Raw genomic sequence first — 15104 nt, forward strand, 5'->3', positions numbered from 1 at the left:
GTTCCTTAATCATCTTAGTGGCCTGTACCTGGATTAACTCCCCCAAGTGTGTGTCTCCCTAGTCCTGGGGAGCCCAGGAGGGGACCCATCACTCCACATGTGGCCTCACACATCCAGATGTGGGACAGAGGTGTTACAGATCCTGTCAGACCTGCAGCTATAGTGGGTGTAATCCCAAGGAGGGTCACGTGTTGCTTATCTGCAGAACTTCTGCTGGAGCTGGGTGCTGCACCTCTGGGAAAGCTGGTCTTTGGGGAAGTGAGGATTGCCTGTGCTCCCAGGGAAGCTTTCCCCCAAGAGTCTGATCTTGAGGAATATATATGGATATATATGTATATCTCCATATATATATATATATATATATATATATATATATATGCATTCCTACATTTGCTGCTATGTCTGAATTGCAGCAGAGGAAGCTGCCTTAACTGGATGGCAATGCTTAATACCACTGTACAGGCTTGCCAATTTTTGTTCTTGAGGAATATCTTGAGCCAGTCAGTGTTGTTTCCTCTGGGTGAGGGAGGGTCCAGGCTTCCCTGGTGCTGCCTGAAGCAGCATTTGGCCTCAGCTCCACTGTCTGCACTTCTTGGAGATGTTTCTCTTGGGCTTAAATATGGAGTGGTGAAAGCAAAGAAAGCATGGTTGGTTCTCCTCTCTTCAGGGGGGCTGGGGCTGTGCAGTTGCCCTCAGGAGCCTCTGGTGGGGTTTCTCTGCTCACAGTGTTCAGGCAGGAATAGTCAGATTTCTTGGCTGAGTGTGGAAAATCCGAGGTTGCTGCAGACCTACAGCTGCCTGTACCAGCTTGACTGCAAGAAGGCTTTGCCATTCATACACTCATAGAATTGTTAAGGTTAGAAAAGCTCTCTAAGACTGAATCCCACCATTCCTCCTGCACTGCCAGGTGTGCCCCTAAGCCATGTCCCCAAGTGCCACATCCACACACCTTTTGAATGCTTCCAGGGCTGGTGCACTGATGCTGTAGCCTCTGCTGCTGTTGTGGATGAGTGACCTTTTGTAAGTCTGGAAGCTGCAGAAGAGCTTGCTGAGAACTACTGGGCATAAAATTAAATCCACTGTGATCACAGGTATTTAAATTGTTTATGGGGCTGCACAGAGAGCAAATATATGCCAGTGACAGCAAGGAAAAAGTCAACTTCTTTGCCAAGGTATTCCTTGACAAATGAAAACATTTGCACTGTGTAATTTATGATACTTTTGGAGAACTCTTTCGTTGGAAGAAATGTACACACCTTTGTTGCATGTACATGGAAAAGGGTGTTGGGGGGTTGAAATATCTTTTCTTGTAAGCAGACTCATTCTCCCAAAGCTGGAAAGCCCTGTTGCTTGAAGGAGATCACACCTGGTCTTGGAAAGTCCCTGACATGGCATGTGTTTCTCAGGGCATCTGTCTGTGGGTGAGCCTTTCTGCATTTGTTTTGTGGGCTTTGAAGTTTTCCACGTCAGGGAGTACTGAGACCTGTCCTTTTTTTTTTTTTTTTTCCTTCCTTTCTTCTTTTTCTTTTCCCCATGGCAGGGGTTTGTAATGCGTTAGTCTTTAAGGTCCCTTCTAGCCCAAACCATTCTATGATTTCCTTGATTCCCTGAGCCTGAAATAGCAATACCAAGCTTCTGTCTTAGACAAGGCATTCTGCAGTCCTTGGCTCAGCAATCTGGGTTCCCTGTGGCATTTCAGCCTTGGTTATAAAAATAACCTTCAGCTGCACAAGTGGCTTTAGGAGCAGTGACACACTGGGCCACCTTGAGCATCCTCTCTGTGCCTGTGTGTGACTGAGCCTCTGAAGGGCAGCCTCTCTTCTGGGGAGGGCTGCTGAGGAAGGATGAGGACCTAAAATGGGCAAGGCCTTGTGCAGAGGAGGAGATGGAGGTGCTTTTACCTTGTGGAAGGGTCTGAGTGTGCCAGCAGCACTTTAGACACCGTGTATAAGGACAGACTTTGAGGTCACCTTTCACAGACTGCTGTGCACGTTGTGACTTCCCGGTCACCTCCTGAGGGGATGTGCTCCCCCCTCTAATGGAGCATCACTTGTGTGCTTCTGTGTGAGCTGAGGGTGCCCTGGGCTGCCCTGGGAGGCCTTGTGTCCTTGCTGGGGCTGCTTGGAGCCTGGGGATGTTTACCAGGCCTGACAGAGCCATGACCTTGGTGTGAGGACACGAGCTGCACTGCTGCTCTGGGTTTCCAGTGGGAAGCCAGGCTTGGAAGTAGGCTTTGCTTCACATAACCAGGGGATCTGAAGGGGCAGAGAATGCAGATCCCACTTTTTGTAGGATGCCTTTGTTATAGATAACTAATGTAATAGTTGGCTCTCACAATTAAGAGATAGATATTATATAGATGTATAGTAATGTTATTGTGATATGTCATTCCATCCCTTGTAAAAGTCTTAGTAGTCAAGACATTTAGAGGAGGCTGGCTTGTTACCAGGATGTAGCATCACAATACCTGACCTCTAATCAAGATGTAAAGAGTAGTCTCCACCAATGGATGGCAGGGAAAGAGTTGACTGACAAAACTTTCAGAGGAGCTAAAGATATAAAAAAGCAGAGGAGCTAAAGATATAAAAAAGCAGAGCATCTATTTTGTAGAGAAGCCACGTGGCTGGTAGTCAAGGGAGGGCTCCCTGTGCTGTGATTTTTCCTTATTCAGTCCTTTGTTGTAATTTTTGTCATGGTTTAATAAACCTTTTGAAAATTTTAAAAGTGAGGGTCGTTTCTCACACCTTCCACCTTGGGGCAGGAAGAGTGTGTGCGTGCTGGTGTAATTATTAAGTGTGAACAAAAATAATGTAGCTTGTTTTAGATCATGAAAAGCAAATGCTGTATCCATGGAGAAACCTGCCCTGGCCCAGCAGGAGCTGGCACCTTTTCCTCCAACACTGGATCCCAAGCCTGCTCAGGATGCAGCAGGGCTTGGACTGGGCAAAACCCAAATGGGTTTTCTGTGCCCACATACAGGTGCCAAGCTGGGGTCCCCCCCAACAGCAGGAGGACAAAGAGCTTGGATACAGCCCCCTGCCTCTGTCCTTGCCACTCCCAAGCCTTGCTCACGCTGGTGACCCCTGTGCATCAGTGCTTTTGGGAGCAGTGCAGCTGGAGGTCACTGACTGGGATGAGGGCAGGGAGCTGTGGAGCATCCTCTCTGCCAGAGGACCTCTTGGCTGGCTTTTTGCCTGGCCCGTGTTGTCCCTCAACTCTGTTCCTAGAGGAATAAGAACACCTTCAGGGGTCGTGCACTGACAGCTGCCAGGTCACAGCACTGTTGTGTGTGCCCCAGGAGACTGTCCTTACCATTTCCCAGGCTCTTCCACTGGACAAGAGCACTGCACAATTTACAAGTGACACTATGTAATTTTAAAAAACAACCCCAAACCACACCCAATATTCTGCTTTTGGATGTAGTCTGACTTCCTTCATTAACTCATCCCACAGCTGTAGGCATATGCTCATTGTTGCTGTTACACAACTGAAGCTAAAATTAAAACATCTGTTGTTATTTAACTTCAGTTTGCCAAAATACTATGTTTTGAGCAGCAGCAGCTTTACTGTTATGTATCATTGGGGTTTTGGAATATTAATTAATGTTACATGTCACTTCTTAATGAAGCTCCAGGAGGAGCTTTGCAGCGGGGAGCAAATGCCTGGTGCTGAAGGACCCTCCTCTGTCCATGTGGCATTGCACAGGTTTGTTGAATATTTCTGGTAATGGCCAAATGCTCCAAGTAATGTAGTTTCCTGGAACTGTCAAACCCTCTTGGCTGCAGAGCCAAAATTAAATAGTGGGATCTTGGGGCAGGGAAGCCTGTAGTGTTACAGCTTTAACTCACTCCAGCTTCTTTCTGAATGCCTAGAAAGGATAAAATGGGGATTTCTAAGGTAGGATTTATAGATATATCTAGTCTAAGAAGTTCTTTATGAAAAATAGTCACATATATATATGTGTGGGTATATATATATATATTCTATTTTTATTTTTAGTCTGAGTCCTTTACCAAAAAACCCTCAAGATTTCTGAAATTAAGGAAGCCATCCTCAAAAATTTGCTTCTCTGTCATGAAAGCAGGATCCTGAGGATTGCCAGGAGTAGTACCAAATGCTTGATGTAGTTGGCAAAAAGCTATTGTGTTTTTTTTTAACTTGTTTGTATCTGGCATGTCTTGTACTGCACAGATCAGAGGGAAGAAAGAAAAAAAAAGAAGAAAAAAGCAAGAAATGTTCTTGCTAAAACAAATAATTGTCAAGTTTACAGTATGGAAATTATCCTTAGCTAATGTGATGGGGTTTGCTCACCTTTCCCTTAGCTGATGTAATGGAGTTTGCTCACCTTTGCTCCATGCATAGGGTTTCAAAGGCAAGTGTTGTTAAATTACCTGTGGAATGGGCTGGAGAGGGGGATTCAAACCCTTCTGATTTCACAGGAAAATAATTAAAATGGAGCTGTGCTTTGGCTTGATCTCAGAGGTGCTTGCAAGCTAAATAAAAATAAAAGGCTACCTTGGGGACAGTCTGTGCTGTTAATTAACTAGCTAAATTCTGCCTTCGCTGTTCTCCAGTGGCTTTCCAGCGGTTTTGGCACTCGACATTGCAGCTGGAAGCTGCCAAACACAACTTTGCACCTTCAAGCAGCTGAACTGCCTTCTGAGGGCAGGCTAGGATATGGAAATAGGAGTGTCTAGGGAGCCAAGTGATGGAAAAGGGCAGGAACTGGCTGCTGGAACAGGAGGGATGCAGCTCCTTTCCCTCAGGCACCCTCTGGTTATCTGTGGCCACCTTCCCCCAGCCAGCAGCAAGGTTGGGTTCCTGCCAGGAAAACAGCTTTTGTGTTTCCTTAAATATTCCACTACTGTTTTGGGGAAAAAAAAACACCAACCCAGACCTGAATTGCTGTTATTACTAGAGTTGGCCAGCTGGCTGAATTGGGCCTTTTTATTTTCATTAACAAATGCTGCCAGGCGATGTTTTTCCAGTGAAGTCATGAGTGTGTTTCCAGATGAGGGGCAGATCTTCCCAGCATTGCCATGGCTGAAATTTGGGCAGGCTGGAGCAGCTGTGGTGTCCTGTACAGGCAGCCTTCTGGAGATCATTGGGGTGGGATAATAATTCCATAATAATAATAATAATATGTATGTGATAATTGACTACAATTCATCCTTTTTTTCCCCTGAAACCACAGAAATGTGGGGTGATGGGGTGGGCGTAACTCAGAGTTGGTTATTGGACCATGCAATTTGTTCTTTCAGCATCTGCTTTTATACCACAACAAATGTGGTAAGTGCTTTTTGGGAATTTATTTTTCTGGGAAATGAGGCTGTGGAAGCTCCAGCTTCATTCTCCTTGTCTTAGAAACTCAAAACATGGTGGTGATTGTTAGTTTTATGGGAAGGTAGCCTTAGCCCCAGCAGGTTTGTTCTGTTCTTAAGAAATTATTAAAGGATGCTTTTGTTTAAATTATCCTAAAGGATCTGTAGCTTCAGATAAGTTATCCTTAGTGAGTTGTTTTCATAATTGTATTGAATTCCTTTCTTCTCTTTCTTTTGGGGAGGGGAAAAAACGGTGTACTTTTTCTTCCCCAGACTTAAGAATAAACTAAAGTGAATGGCATGATCTTTGGGGAGCTTGTTACTCCATTGGAATTCTGGTATTTCCAGCACATTTCAGGAGAAAAGTTGGCTAAAGTCAATTTTGTTTTAAACACATGAGGTAAGATATAATTTTGTAGTAGTTGCAACAGATCTCCAGTAAAAATATTTGTGATAGTATTTTACTTTATATTGGATATCAGTGCTCAACAGCTGCTTTCCAATCCTGAATTTGGTAAATAGTAGGTACTAGTCTTTTCTACAAGCTGCTAGTGACCAGCTACTCCTTAGGGCTGCCCTGGATATATTTCAGAAATTTCTCCTTGTGAGGGTGGGGAGGCCCTGGCACAAGTTGCCCAGAGGAGCTGTGGCTGCCCCATCCCTGGAAGTGTTCAAGACCAGGTTGAATGGGGCTTGGAACAAGCTGTTCTGGGGCCCACAGCAGGGAGGTTTGAAATGGGATGAGCTTTGAGGTCCTTTCCAATCCATACCATTCTGTGATCCTATGCTGATGATCTGATCTACTTATTTGTTTCTTGTTTTTTAACTCACAGCGAGGCAGATTTGAGTTGTTTGGCTAAAAGTTGGGGTGCAGGGTAGCCTCTGGATCTGCCTGCAGCCTGCCTGCCATGCCAGCAAGTTCAAAAGCATCAAGGGTTGAACAGAATCTGTTATGCAGGAGCCAGGCTCCATCTCATGTCTCTTCTCTTCTAGGTTTGGAAGAAAAAACAATACTTTCCAAAAAAGAGAAGATGAAGTTGAGGAAGGAAAGATGGCTGCAGAGTGAGTATTCTTGTGACATGATATCACAGAGCATAGTTCTGATGGATCTCTGTACTCTGGGTTTGGTGACAGTGCTGGAAGAAGCTGAATGCTTCTCAGAAATCTTCATTCCTCCCCAGCACTGGAATAGAAGTTCCAGGTATTGTTTCTCAGTGTTTAGCACTCAGACTTAGTCATTGCTCCAGTTCTACTTTTGATTTTTCACCATGTGTAATATATGTGTAATATATGTGACTATATAAACCCTTTGTTTATCCAGAAGGGCACTGTGCCCATGTAAGTTTAGCATATTTTTCCATCTTACAAAACTCTGGTACAGATGTGAGTAGCTGTCTAGTGGAGCTCCTCCTCACCCAGGAGCCATGGGGATGGCAGGACAGGCTGGAGCTGAGCTCCATGCTGCCACCAGCTAATCCCAAACCTCTGTGGTGAGACCCTACAGTGGGCTCTCCTGCCCCCTCAGTAAGGGAGAACTCTGGACACTGCTGGCTGTGTTACTGCTCTTTCCCACATGCTACAGGTCAGTGAACCCACTTACCAGACAGTCTGGCCTTTCTCGAGGCACTGAAATATGAGCTAAACAAACTCAGCCCATGGCAGAAATGCTTCTCTTTTCCTGTTTTTGCTTTGAGTGCCTTAGCATAGTAGGGGACTATGCTGTCGTACCCAGTGTGGCAGAGGGATTCCTTGTGTCGCCTGAAGCTGTTCTTGGGACAGGCTTTTCTCCTAACACCTTCTTGCCCAACAGAGTTGGACACAGACTGTGTTAGGGACAGAAGGAAGTGGCTTTCTGCTACACCAAATGATCTGTGTGCCTGAGCTCTGAGCCCAAGTTCATTAACCTTTGATTGCACCAGCTGCACTCAAGGTGTGTCTGGCTGTTCTTAGATAAAAAGGTATGAATTTCACACGCATGAGTGTGAAGGAGACCTCCTCCCAAACAACCAACAGCAGCCAACAGCTGCTGAGTGCCTGGACATCTTGCTTGGACACACAACACAGATGGCTGTGCTAGTCAAGGTCAGCTGCTTTGGAAAAGCCTGGGAGCAGGATCCCTACATGGTCTTAATCCAGCCCTCTTGATGCCTTTGTAGCATCAGTCTTTCCCAAGATCATGAGTGCTATTTTGGCCCTGCTGTGGCCTCTTTCCCTTTCTCTTGGCTCTGAAATTACTGAGATGAGGGAATACGAGTGAAATGCAGTGTTGTTGCTTTGAGGAGAACACTAAGACAGTAAACTCCAGGCTAAATTATCTGTCTTAGGAGATACTAGATGTTAGAAGTGCTTTGCAGGCACAGAAGTACCTAAAACCTCTGCCAGTTCTTGTGGAGAAAGAGCTTTCTGTCCCCCAAAAGAGAACCCAGCTTGGACTGCTGAAGTTATCACTACATCTCTGTTTTCCTAAATCTGAGTTTGTTGTTTCTTCTTGTCCCAGGGCTGCTTTTGTGACACTGGATGCCAAGACCCTGGGAACCAAAGATCAGCCCAGTAGTGCAAATGCAAAACTTTCTTCCATTCCAATAAGTAATCTTAGGAGAGACTGGAGAGGGGAAAAAACTTCTGTAATGCTTCAGACATTAGAAGTATGCACATTTAAAAATACATATATTGCATGGCTCCTCAGATGAACAAGACTTCATAGGAAAAGAATTTGGGATGTTTGTGCAGAATCAGGTGTCTGAAAATTTTCAGCACATACTGTTTATGAAAGCACTGAAGTAGTCAGCTTCATAAAGCCAGACCAAAAAAAGAAGTAATGCAGAACAGAAAGCTGTGTTCTTGGCAGGGATTGCTGTGAGGAGAAGTGTTTCCAATCCTGATTTGTCACAAACATCCATGTACAGCAGAACTGCAGTTCATGAAAATCTGTTGCTCTTCGACTCAGCTGAGTTGGAGAACAAGCAAGGCGAAGGCATTAAAGGAGCAGCCACTGAATTTGAGTTCTGCTTCCTTGACTGTGGGAGCAGGATTAGACCCAGGATTGTGGTCTGTAAGTGGGACTGGCTGCTTTTGTGCTCCCACCAAAAATACTTCTGGCTTCTGTGGCCATGCTGCCAAGGAGCTGTTGGCCTCCCTGTGTCACCAGCTCAGCCCTGTGGCTTCTGGCACACTCATGTCCACACAAGGAGTTGGTAGCTCAGCACTGAAGCTCATCCTTGCAGTTGTCCGAGGGACTTGTGGGTCATGTGAGGCATCTTGGAGTTCAGCTGGAGGCCTGTAGCAGTGCTGGGCTTTTTTGGGCTGTCCTAAAGGACACATTCTGCTGGTGCTCACCTGGAAGCTGCTGGCTCTGAGAAGTGTGGGTAGCTGTGGGACTCGCTGCCACGTCAGGGAGCCTCAAGGACTGAGGCAGAAGCCTGTGGCTTTTACCTCCTAAGAGAAAGAAGGAGACAAATGTAACATTTGTGCAGCTTTCTGTGCCCACACTCTTGTCAGAGCTGCTGCTGGGAGACTGGGAAACCTGGTCCTGAGAAAAGCCTTGTGCATCTGCCACTCGGTGCAGTGCTTTTCCAAGGGTCCAGTTTATCCAGCATCTGACTGCTTGCACTCCACAGTGAGTCATGAAGGTGGAGCCTCAACTCGCTTCAGACTAAGTAAACAAGTGACATTAAGCCCATCTTTTCTGTGCTAGGAGACTCTTGTTTGGTCCCAACAGCAACACAGAGAGGGGGCTGTGCCTGTTTAAGGCCAGTTGACTGTATTTGGGTTGTCCCTTCCCCTCTCGTTCCCCAATTCTATGCAAGCTCAGTGTGGTTTTTGCCACACCAGGACTGCTGTTTTGATGTGAGCAATGAACAGTGTAAGGGATGGAAACAGACAAAATCTGGGAATTTCACTTCCCATTGCAATGTCAGAAGGGATGTACATAGTTACAAGCAAATACATCAATGGAGGGAGTGACCCAGCTGCATTTCGTTCATTTTTTTCCCTGGTTTAAATCACTTCTGGCTTGTTGTAAATGGTAAAACAACTTATGAATTTCTTAGCTCAAGGGTTATCTCCTGCAGGTGTTTCCCCTTCTTCCAGTAATGCCTTGTTTCTGACACAGAAATAGAAAGTGTGAAGATGGCCAAGCAAAAGCAAAAAGCTGAAGCGAAGCGGAAAGCAACACCTGTGGTGGGAGACATGCAGCCCTTGATGGAAGCCCTGCCTGAGCTCTCTTACCTGAGCACAGGTGGCAGGGGAAGGAAGCCTCTCAAAAGGTATGTGCCATTTGGAGATGGGCTATGTATTTCCCTTCTTCCTGTGGGGTGAAGGGGCCTTCAGCTCAGCTTGTAGCTGCAGGCCACGGTCAGGAGAACAGGGTCTCGTTCACAACTCTATTTTAACCATTTTTATGCTTCACTTGGCACAAGAAAAGAAGATGAAATGTGTCTGAACCCACAGCTAAGAGGGGAACCATATTGCTTGGATGAGGCTTGGCATGAGACAGGCTGGGAGCACCCAGATGTCCTGGGAGTTGCAGGAGTGGCACGTAGATGTCCACGTTGTAATGCTGCTGAGCTCACCTGATAACCTCGTCTTGTGGTGTTGCAGCCTGATATTCCATCCTTCCAGGCCTTCATCCAGGCTTTGTCCTGAGGCACTTCAAGCCTTTGTGCTGTGGCCAGAATCTTTGTTTTGTAGTGTGTCTTCGGCCAAGAGCATGGCTGAGTTGGCTGTTCCCTGTGCACTGTCAGCTCCGTCTCTCCCTATCTCAGACCTTTGCCAAAAGTCTCTCCTTTTAGAAGCCCAAGTTGGCACAGGTGAGGAGGGAGTTTGACATGGGATGATGTCACCTACCCTGCCTGTGACCTGCTCACCCCAAACCAGTCCCCCTTGGTACTGCCATGGAGGAGCTACAGGCTCCTCTTCCCCTTGCTGGCTTCTGGCTTCCTGAATGTCTGTATAGGAGTGTTTGAAATAATCAGAGGAGGCCTTTATAGGATTTGAATCATTACAGAAAGGAAGGGTAATACTCTGGTGATTTGTCAGCAGTATTAATAAAAGATTAGATTCTCCAGGAATTTGATCTCCTGCAGGGTAAAAGCGCATTACAGGGAGGTTTTTATTCTGCTTTATAATGAATGAAGGCAATGAAGTGTAATGAAGCTGAGCTGCTAACAGGGTCCAAGTGAACAGGCAGCATGCTGGTGATTTCGAGGGGAAATCCAGCAGGAAATGTACTCCAGGATAACTTTCCTTTAGGCTTTGTCACCCTCTGCAGAGCTGCTCACCTCTGAAGGGACTGCCAGGGTGACTTGGTGGCACACACAGATTTGGCAAGCCCTGCTCTGGTGACCAAGGGCTGCCATCCAGCTTGAGGACGGATTTTCTGGAGCTTCTGTGAGCATTCCAGGCAAACTAGGACCAGGAGTTGTTCCTGTGCTGAGCCGTTAAAAATGAGGGGAGGGAGAGGAGAGGAAAATGAGCAGGAACTGATTGAATAGAAGTGAGTGATGGAAATGAGTGACGTGAAGGAATGTGAGGCAAGGGGAGTAAGAAAAAAGGAAGACTGGGGGAAATAAAGGCAGTATAAGAGGATGGAGGGTAGCATGCCAGAGAGGGAAGTAGGAAGGGGAGGTCACTGTAACAAGAGACCAGATCCTGCTGTCTTGAAGAGGAGGTGAGAAATTGTTGTGTTTCCTGACCTTTGGGGCAGATCAAGTGGGGGTGGCCATAGCCCCCAGTGCCCACCAGTATGGGAATATTCCTTCTTGATCCCTGCTCCAACAGAGAGGTGGGATGCAGGCTCTCTTTCTCCCCCTTGGCCTGTGTGCTGGGGTCTGCTTCAGGGCAAACTGGGGAGGAGCTACCCCACAGAGGCAGAGCCTTTTCCCAGCCTCTTTCTTCTGTTAACTTTCCTATCTGTGTAATCCCGAAACATGGAAATTTCTTCTCCTTTCCTTAATGTCCAGTTCTACCAGCAGCTCCTCTTGTGCACCACAAGTCCCAAAAGCAATCTCTGTGCTTCCTGTGTGTCCCTTGCTGGGGCTTAGTGCTGGCTTTGTGGTAAATCTCTGCTGCTGCTTGGCATCGGGCGTCACGAGGGATGGTATTACACCCCTGGTCTCCTTGGACTTTGCCCAGGAATAAGGAATGCATAGAGAGATGGCAGATCTGTATCTGCTGCTGTGCCTCTTCTGCACACAGTGCACCACCCTGCATTATAGCATGTTATATCCCAGTGATCCCACTGCAGGAACCAGAGCAGGGCTGGCTGCTCCCTCCTCTTGCTGAGCATCCCTGGCACTCCCTGTAGTGGGTGGCTGTGGGGGCTGGAGCTCTGTGGTGTCAGCAGGAGGGAACATGAGCTGTGCAGAGGTGACACATGTGGTGGGGAGGGGAGGTTCCATGGAGTCTTTGTTCTAAGCAATGGGATCAGTTTGACCTGGGGGTCAGTGATAAGCAGAAAGTGATCTGGGCACGGACAGCTAATGACCAGTGCTGGCTCTGAGCGATCTGGTTTTCCTGTAATGCCTCCTGCTCTCTCAGCCTTGGGTGGAAGGAGTTTGCATTTCCCTGTGGTGCCTGGCTATGGAAATAATTGCCTTTCAGGAGAATTTCCATGCAGGACAATTAATTACCTGTCCTTTCTGGAAAGGCAGACGCAGAATCCCTGGACTCTTTCCATCTACACAGCCATTGCTAAATTAATGCTCTAACACTCACTTATTTTGTTTTTTTCTCTCCATAGCCACATAAAAGCAAAGGCAGAACCAGCAGACTTCTGTCTGATGAAACAAGCTCAGAAACATCAGCTCCTGTAAGTACCTAGTTTTCAGTGTCCAATTCCTGCTGAGCCTCACGGAATGGTTGAGACTGGAAGGGATCTGTGGGGGTCACCTCATCCATGCCTCGTGCTCAGGCAGGGTCACCTAGAACTGGTTGCTCAAGACCCAAGTCCACATGGCTTTTGAATATCAATAAGGATGGAGAGCTTAAATGTGTCCAAGTAACTCCTGGACTTAGTCTGGCAACTTCTTATTCCCTATCTGTTGGATAGTTTATAGTGGCATCAAGAATTTCATTTTCCCTCAACACAACTCTCCTGGGGCTAGGCTCTGTGATCTGGCACTGTTTGCTTTCTTGTTTCCTGGATTTCTGTCAGTTTTGAGCCATTCAGCTTCAAACTGAGGCTGAACAGGCTACAGATGCAGCACTGCTCTCCATGAATACCTTTGCTGTCAGAAACAAGCCTGTGTTGGTGCTGGGATGCCTTTCTCTCTCAGTTCTGCCTTGCTTTGCTTTTGGTGGTCTGGCAAGTCTGTGCTTCTTGGGAGGGAAAAAGTTTGCAGGAAGGTCTTGAGGTTTCTTTCCCAAGGTATTAGTTTGGATGAGAGGTTCCCTAAGTCTCACCTTAATACCCCAAGCCAAGCTTCAGGAGCATTGGCTCCTCTCTCTGTTTCTCTGGCAGGAGCATTGAAGGGGAGGGAAGTAGCTGAGCGCTACCAAGTGCTTGTCTGGCGAGGCTGTGGAGAGCCTGGCAGTCTGGGGGAGATGAGGATGCTGTAGTGGATGTGGCTGTGTGAAAACTCACAGGGTTTTTTTTATACTCCTGCTCTGTTCTTGTCCCTCCCTGCTTGCTTGCTTTTTGAGACGAGGCCATTTCCCCAGGAAGCAGCTGTGACCAGGCATGCAGAGGTAATTCTGTCACGCTCTTCCCATGGTGCCCAGCTAGTGTTGCATGTAGGATTACCAAGGCTCAGTGTTCAGCAATAAAGAGAGTCAGTAGAGGAGCTCTCTAAAGAGAATTTGGCGTTGTGCTGGTGCAGTCTGAAGGCATTTTCATTCCTGGTGATTCACCAGATCCACAGTCTCTTGTTTCTGGTTTACTAGGGGAAAGCTCTAAAAAAAGCCATTCCCAAGTGATGCTGGACACTGTCATGATTGTTTGTGTCTCTGTGGCATGAGATCAAAGTCCCTGGCTCCCATGGAGCTGGCAGCAATTCGAGCTTTGCCCTTGGCTAAATTAGGTTTATTCTTTCACTGTCTTTCTCTGAGATTTACACTCAGGATCACTCTGTCTCAACAGAAATCTGCTACTTTATGACTTGGTCCTTATCTGCTCAGTTCCTTTCACATGAGGCACTTGGAGAACTGGTGTGTTACTTTTCTTTCCTCAGAGAGGAGGAAGTGGCTCGCTTTCAAGAGGTTATCACCGATCCCCAGTACAGAGCCAACCCCCTCCTGGCCATCAGCAAGCACCTCTCCGAGAGGCTGAGGCAGGGGGAAGAAGGGGAACCCCTTTAGAGCTTCAGCTGGGCCCAGACATGCACAGGCTGCAGAGGAACACGTCCCTGGCACGACGTCCCAGCCACTTGGGCCCTTGGAAGCAGTTCAGCAGATGATGAAAACCAAGAGCCCTGCTTTCTGTCTGCAGGAATAATGCAGCTCTCTCCTGGCAGGGGCAGCTGCTCCTTTACAGGCAGTCTGCACAGAGCAGGGTGCTCTGTGAGATTCTTGTGCAGGCATTAATCTCCCTGCAAAGTGTCTTCATACATTTGCTCTTCTTGTGAGCAGGTATGATTTCTGAAATTGTGCCAAGTGGCCATGTATCTGTTTTCTGTCATTCTTCCCCCCCTCTTTCTGACAACTCTGAGAAGGGGTTCTTGCTTGCTCTGTTGGGATGGTTCAGGATTCCATGCCCTGGGGCCCAGGAGGCTTTTGGAGTTTGTCATGACCAGTGCTGCTGTTCATAGAGAATGTTTTCTGTGAGAAATTTAGCTCTGGAATAAACATACTTTCATACAGCACAGAGTTTGTCTGGCTTTTGTTTTGGTAAATAGGGATTGAAATATGAGTTTATTTATTTCTCTAAAAAAATGACTTAAAATAATTGTTCTTTCCATGTGTGCAGTGAATCAGGAGACTGCTACAAGCAATGACAAATAACTGCAGATCATGTCTAACTCAGAGACTTGCCTTCCTCCTGCCCTGGAGGGGCTTCCTGTGAGTGATGCTCATCCCTTTTGGCCTTTGTGTCCTGTTTGGCCTGCCCTGTAGGAAGCATCCCAAAACTTGTCCAGCCTGCAGGCTGTGAACTTCAGCCAGTTATTTTTGGGATTGGGAACCTCTGGAGCAGGCATTTCCTTTACCAAACACCAATGTTCACAAAACCCCAGTGAATTTTTATGGGGCACAACTGAAGGCAGGGCCATTCCCTATTAGACATGATCCCAATTTGACACCTAAAAATACCAGTGCTGTCTTTTGAACCATAAAAATAGTTTAACTGATGCTTCTTAACCTTGGGAAAGCAGCCTGCTGCAGTTGACTCTGACCCAAGTTAGTGCCTGAAACCAGCTTCAGTGGAGGTGGCTGGCACCTTGATCATACTTGTCGTGCCTCAGTAGTACTGCTGCTGCTGTTCTCTCTCTGGGCTGGCACTGTTGAACAAAGGTTTTGTCTGGTGCCTCTTGGCTCTGGCAGTGCAGACGCTGTCGCTGACTCTGCCTGTTAGACAAATGCCACTCCTCTTCCCACAGGGCCTGGCAGGAGCTTCCTGCTGGCAGAGGCCACGGAGAGAGAGATGCTGACTCTGTCCCATCCTCCATTCTGTTGCTCTCAGGCTGGCCAGCCCCAGGTGCAGCCATTCTTGTGCAGAAAAGGGAGAGAAGGTGGGAGATGAAGAAGGCAAAGACATCCAAGAATTGAGATTGTTCAGCCTTGAACAAGAGAAAGCTCTGGGGAGACTGAGCCCCCCCCCGCAATGCCTATAGAGGCTTCAGAGAGAGCAGG

At 47.1% G+C, this 15104-nt stretch overlaps 1 protein-coding gene across 1 annotated transcript in view; it reads left to right on the top strand.

Annotated features, from left to right (window-relative positions):
- The window catches only part of SLX9 (SLX9 ribosome biogenesis factor), a 39901-nt gene extending 25782 nt beyond the window's left edge, over positions 1-14119 (top strand). Inside the window, exons 3-6 of the mRNA XM_053982944.1 lie at positions 6315-6383; positions 9433-9586; positions 12061-12129; positions 13490-14119. Of these exons, the coding sequence (XP_053838919.1) occupies positions 6315-6383; positions 9433-9586; positions 12061-12129; positions 13490-13616 (419 nt within the window). The 3' untranslated portion in view covers positions 13617-14119. The remainder of the gene's footprint in view (positions 1-6314; positions 6384-9432; positions 9587-12060; positions 12130-13489) is intronic.
- The last annotated feature ends 985 nt before the right edge of the window (positions 14120-15104 follow it).

Source organism: Vidua macroura, chromosome 7 (assembly GCF_024509145.1).
Source record: "Vidua macroura isolate BioBank_ID:100142 chromosome 7, ASM2450914v1, whole genome shotgun sequence".
Taxonomy (NCBI): Eukaryota; Metazoa; Chordata; class Aves; order Passeriformes; family Viduidae; genus Vidua; species Vidua macroura.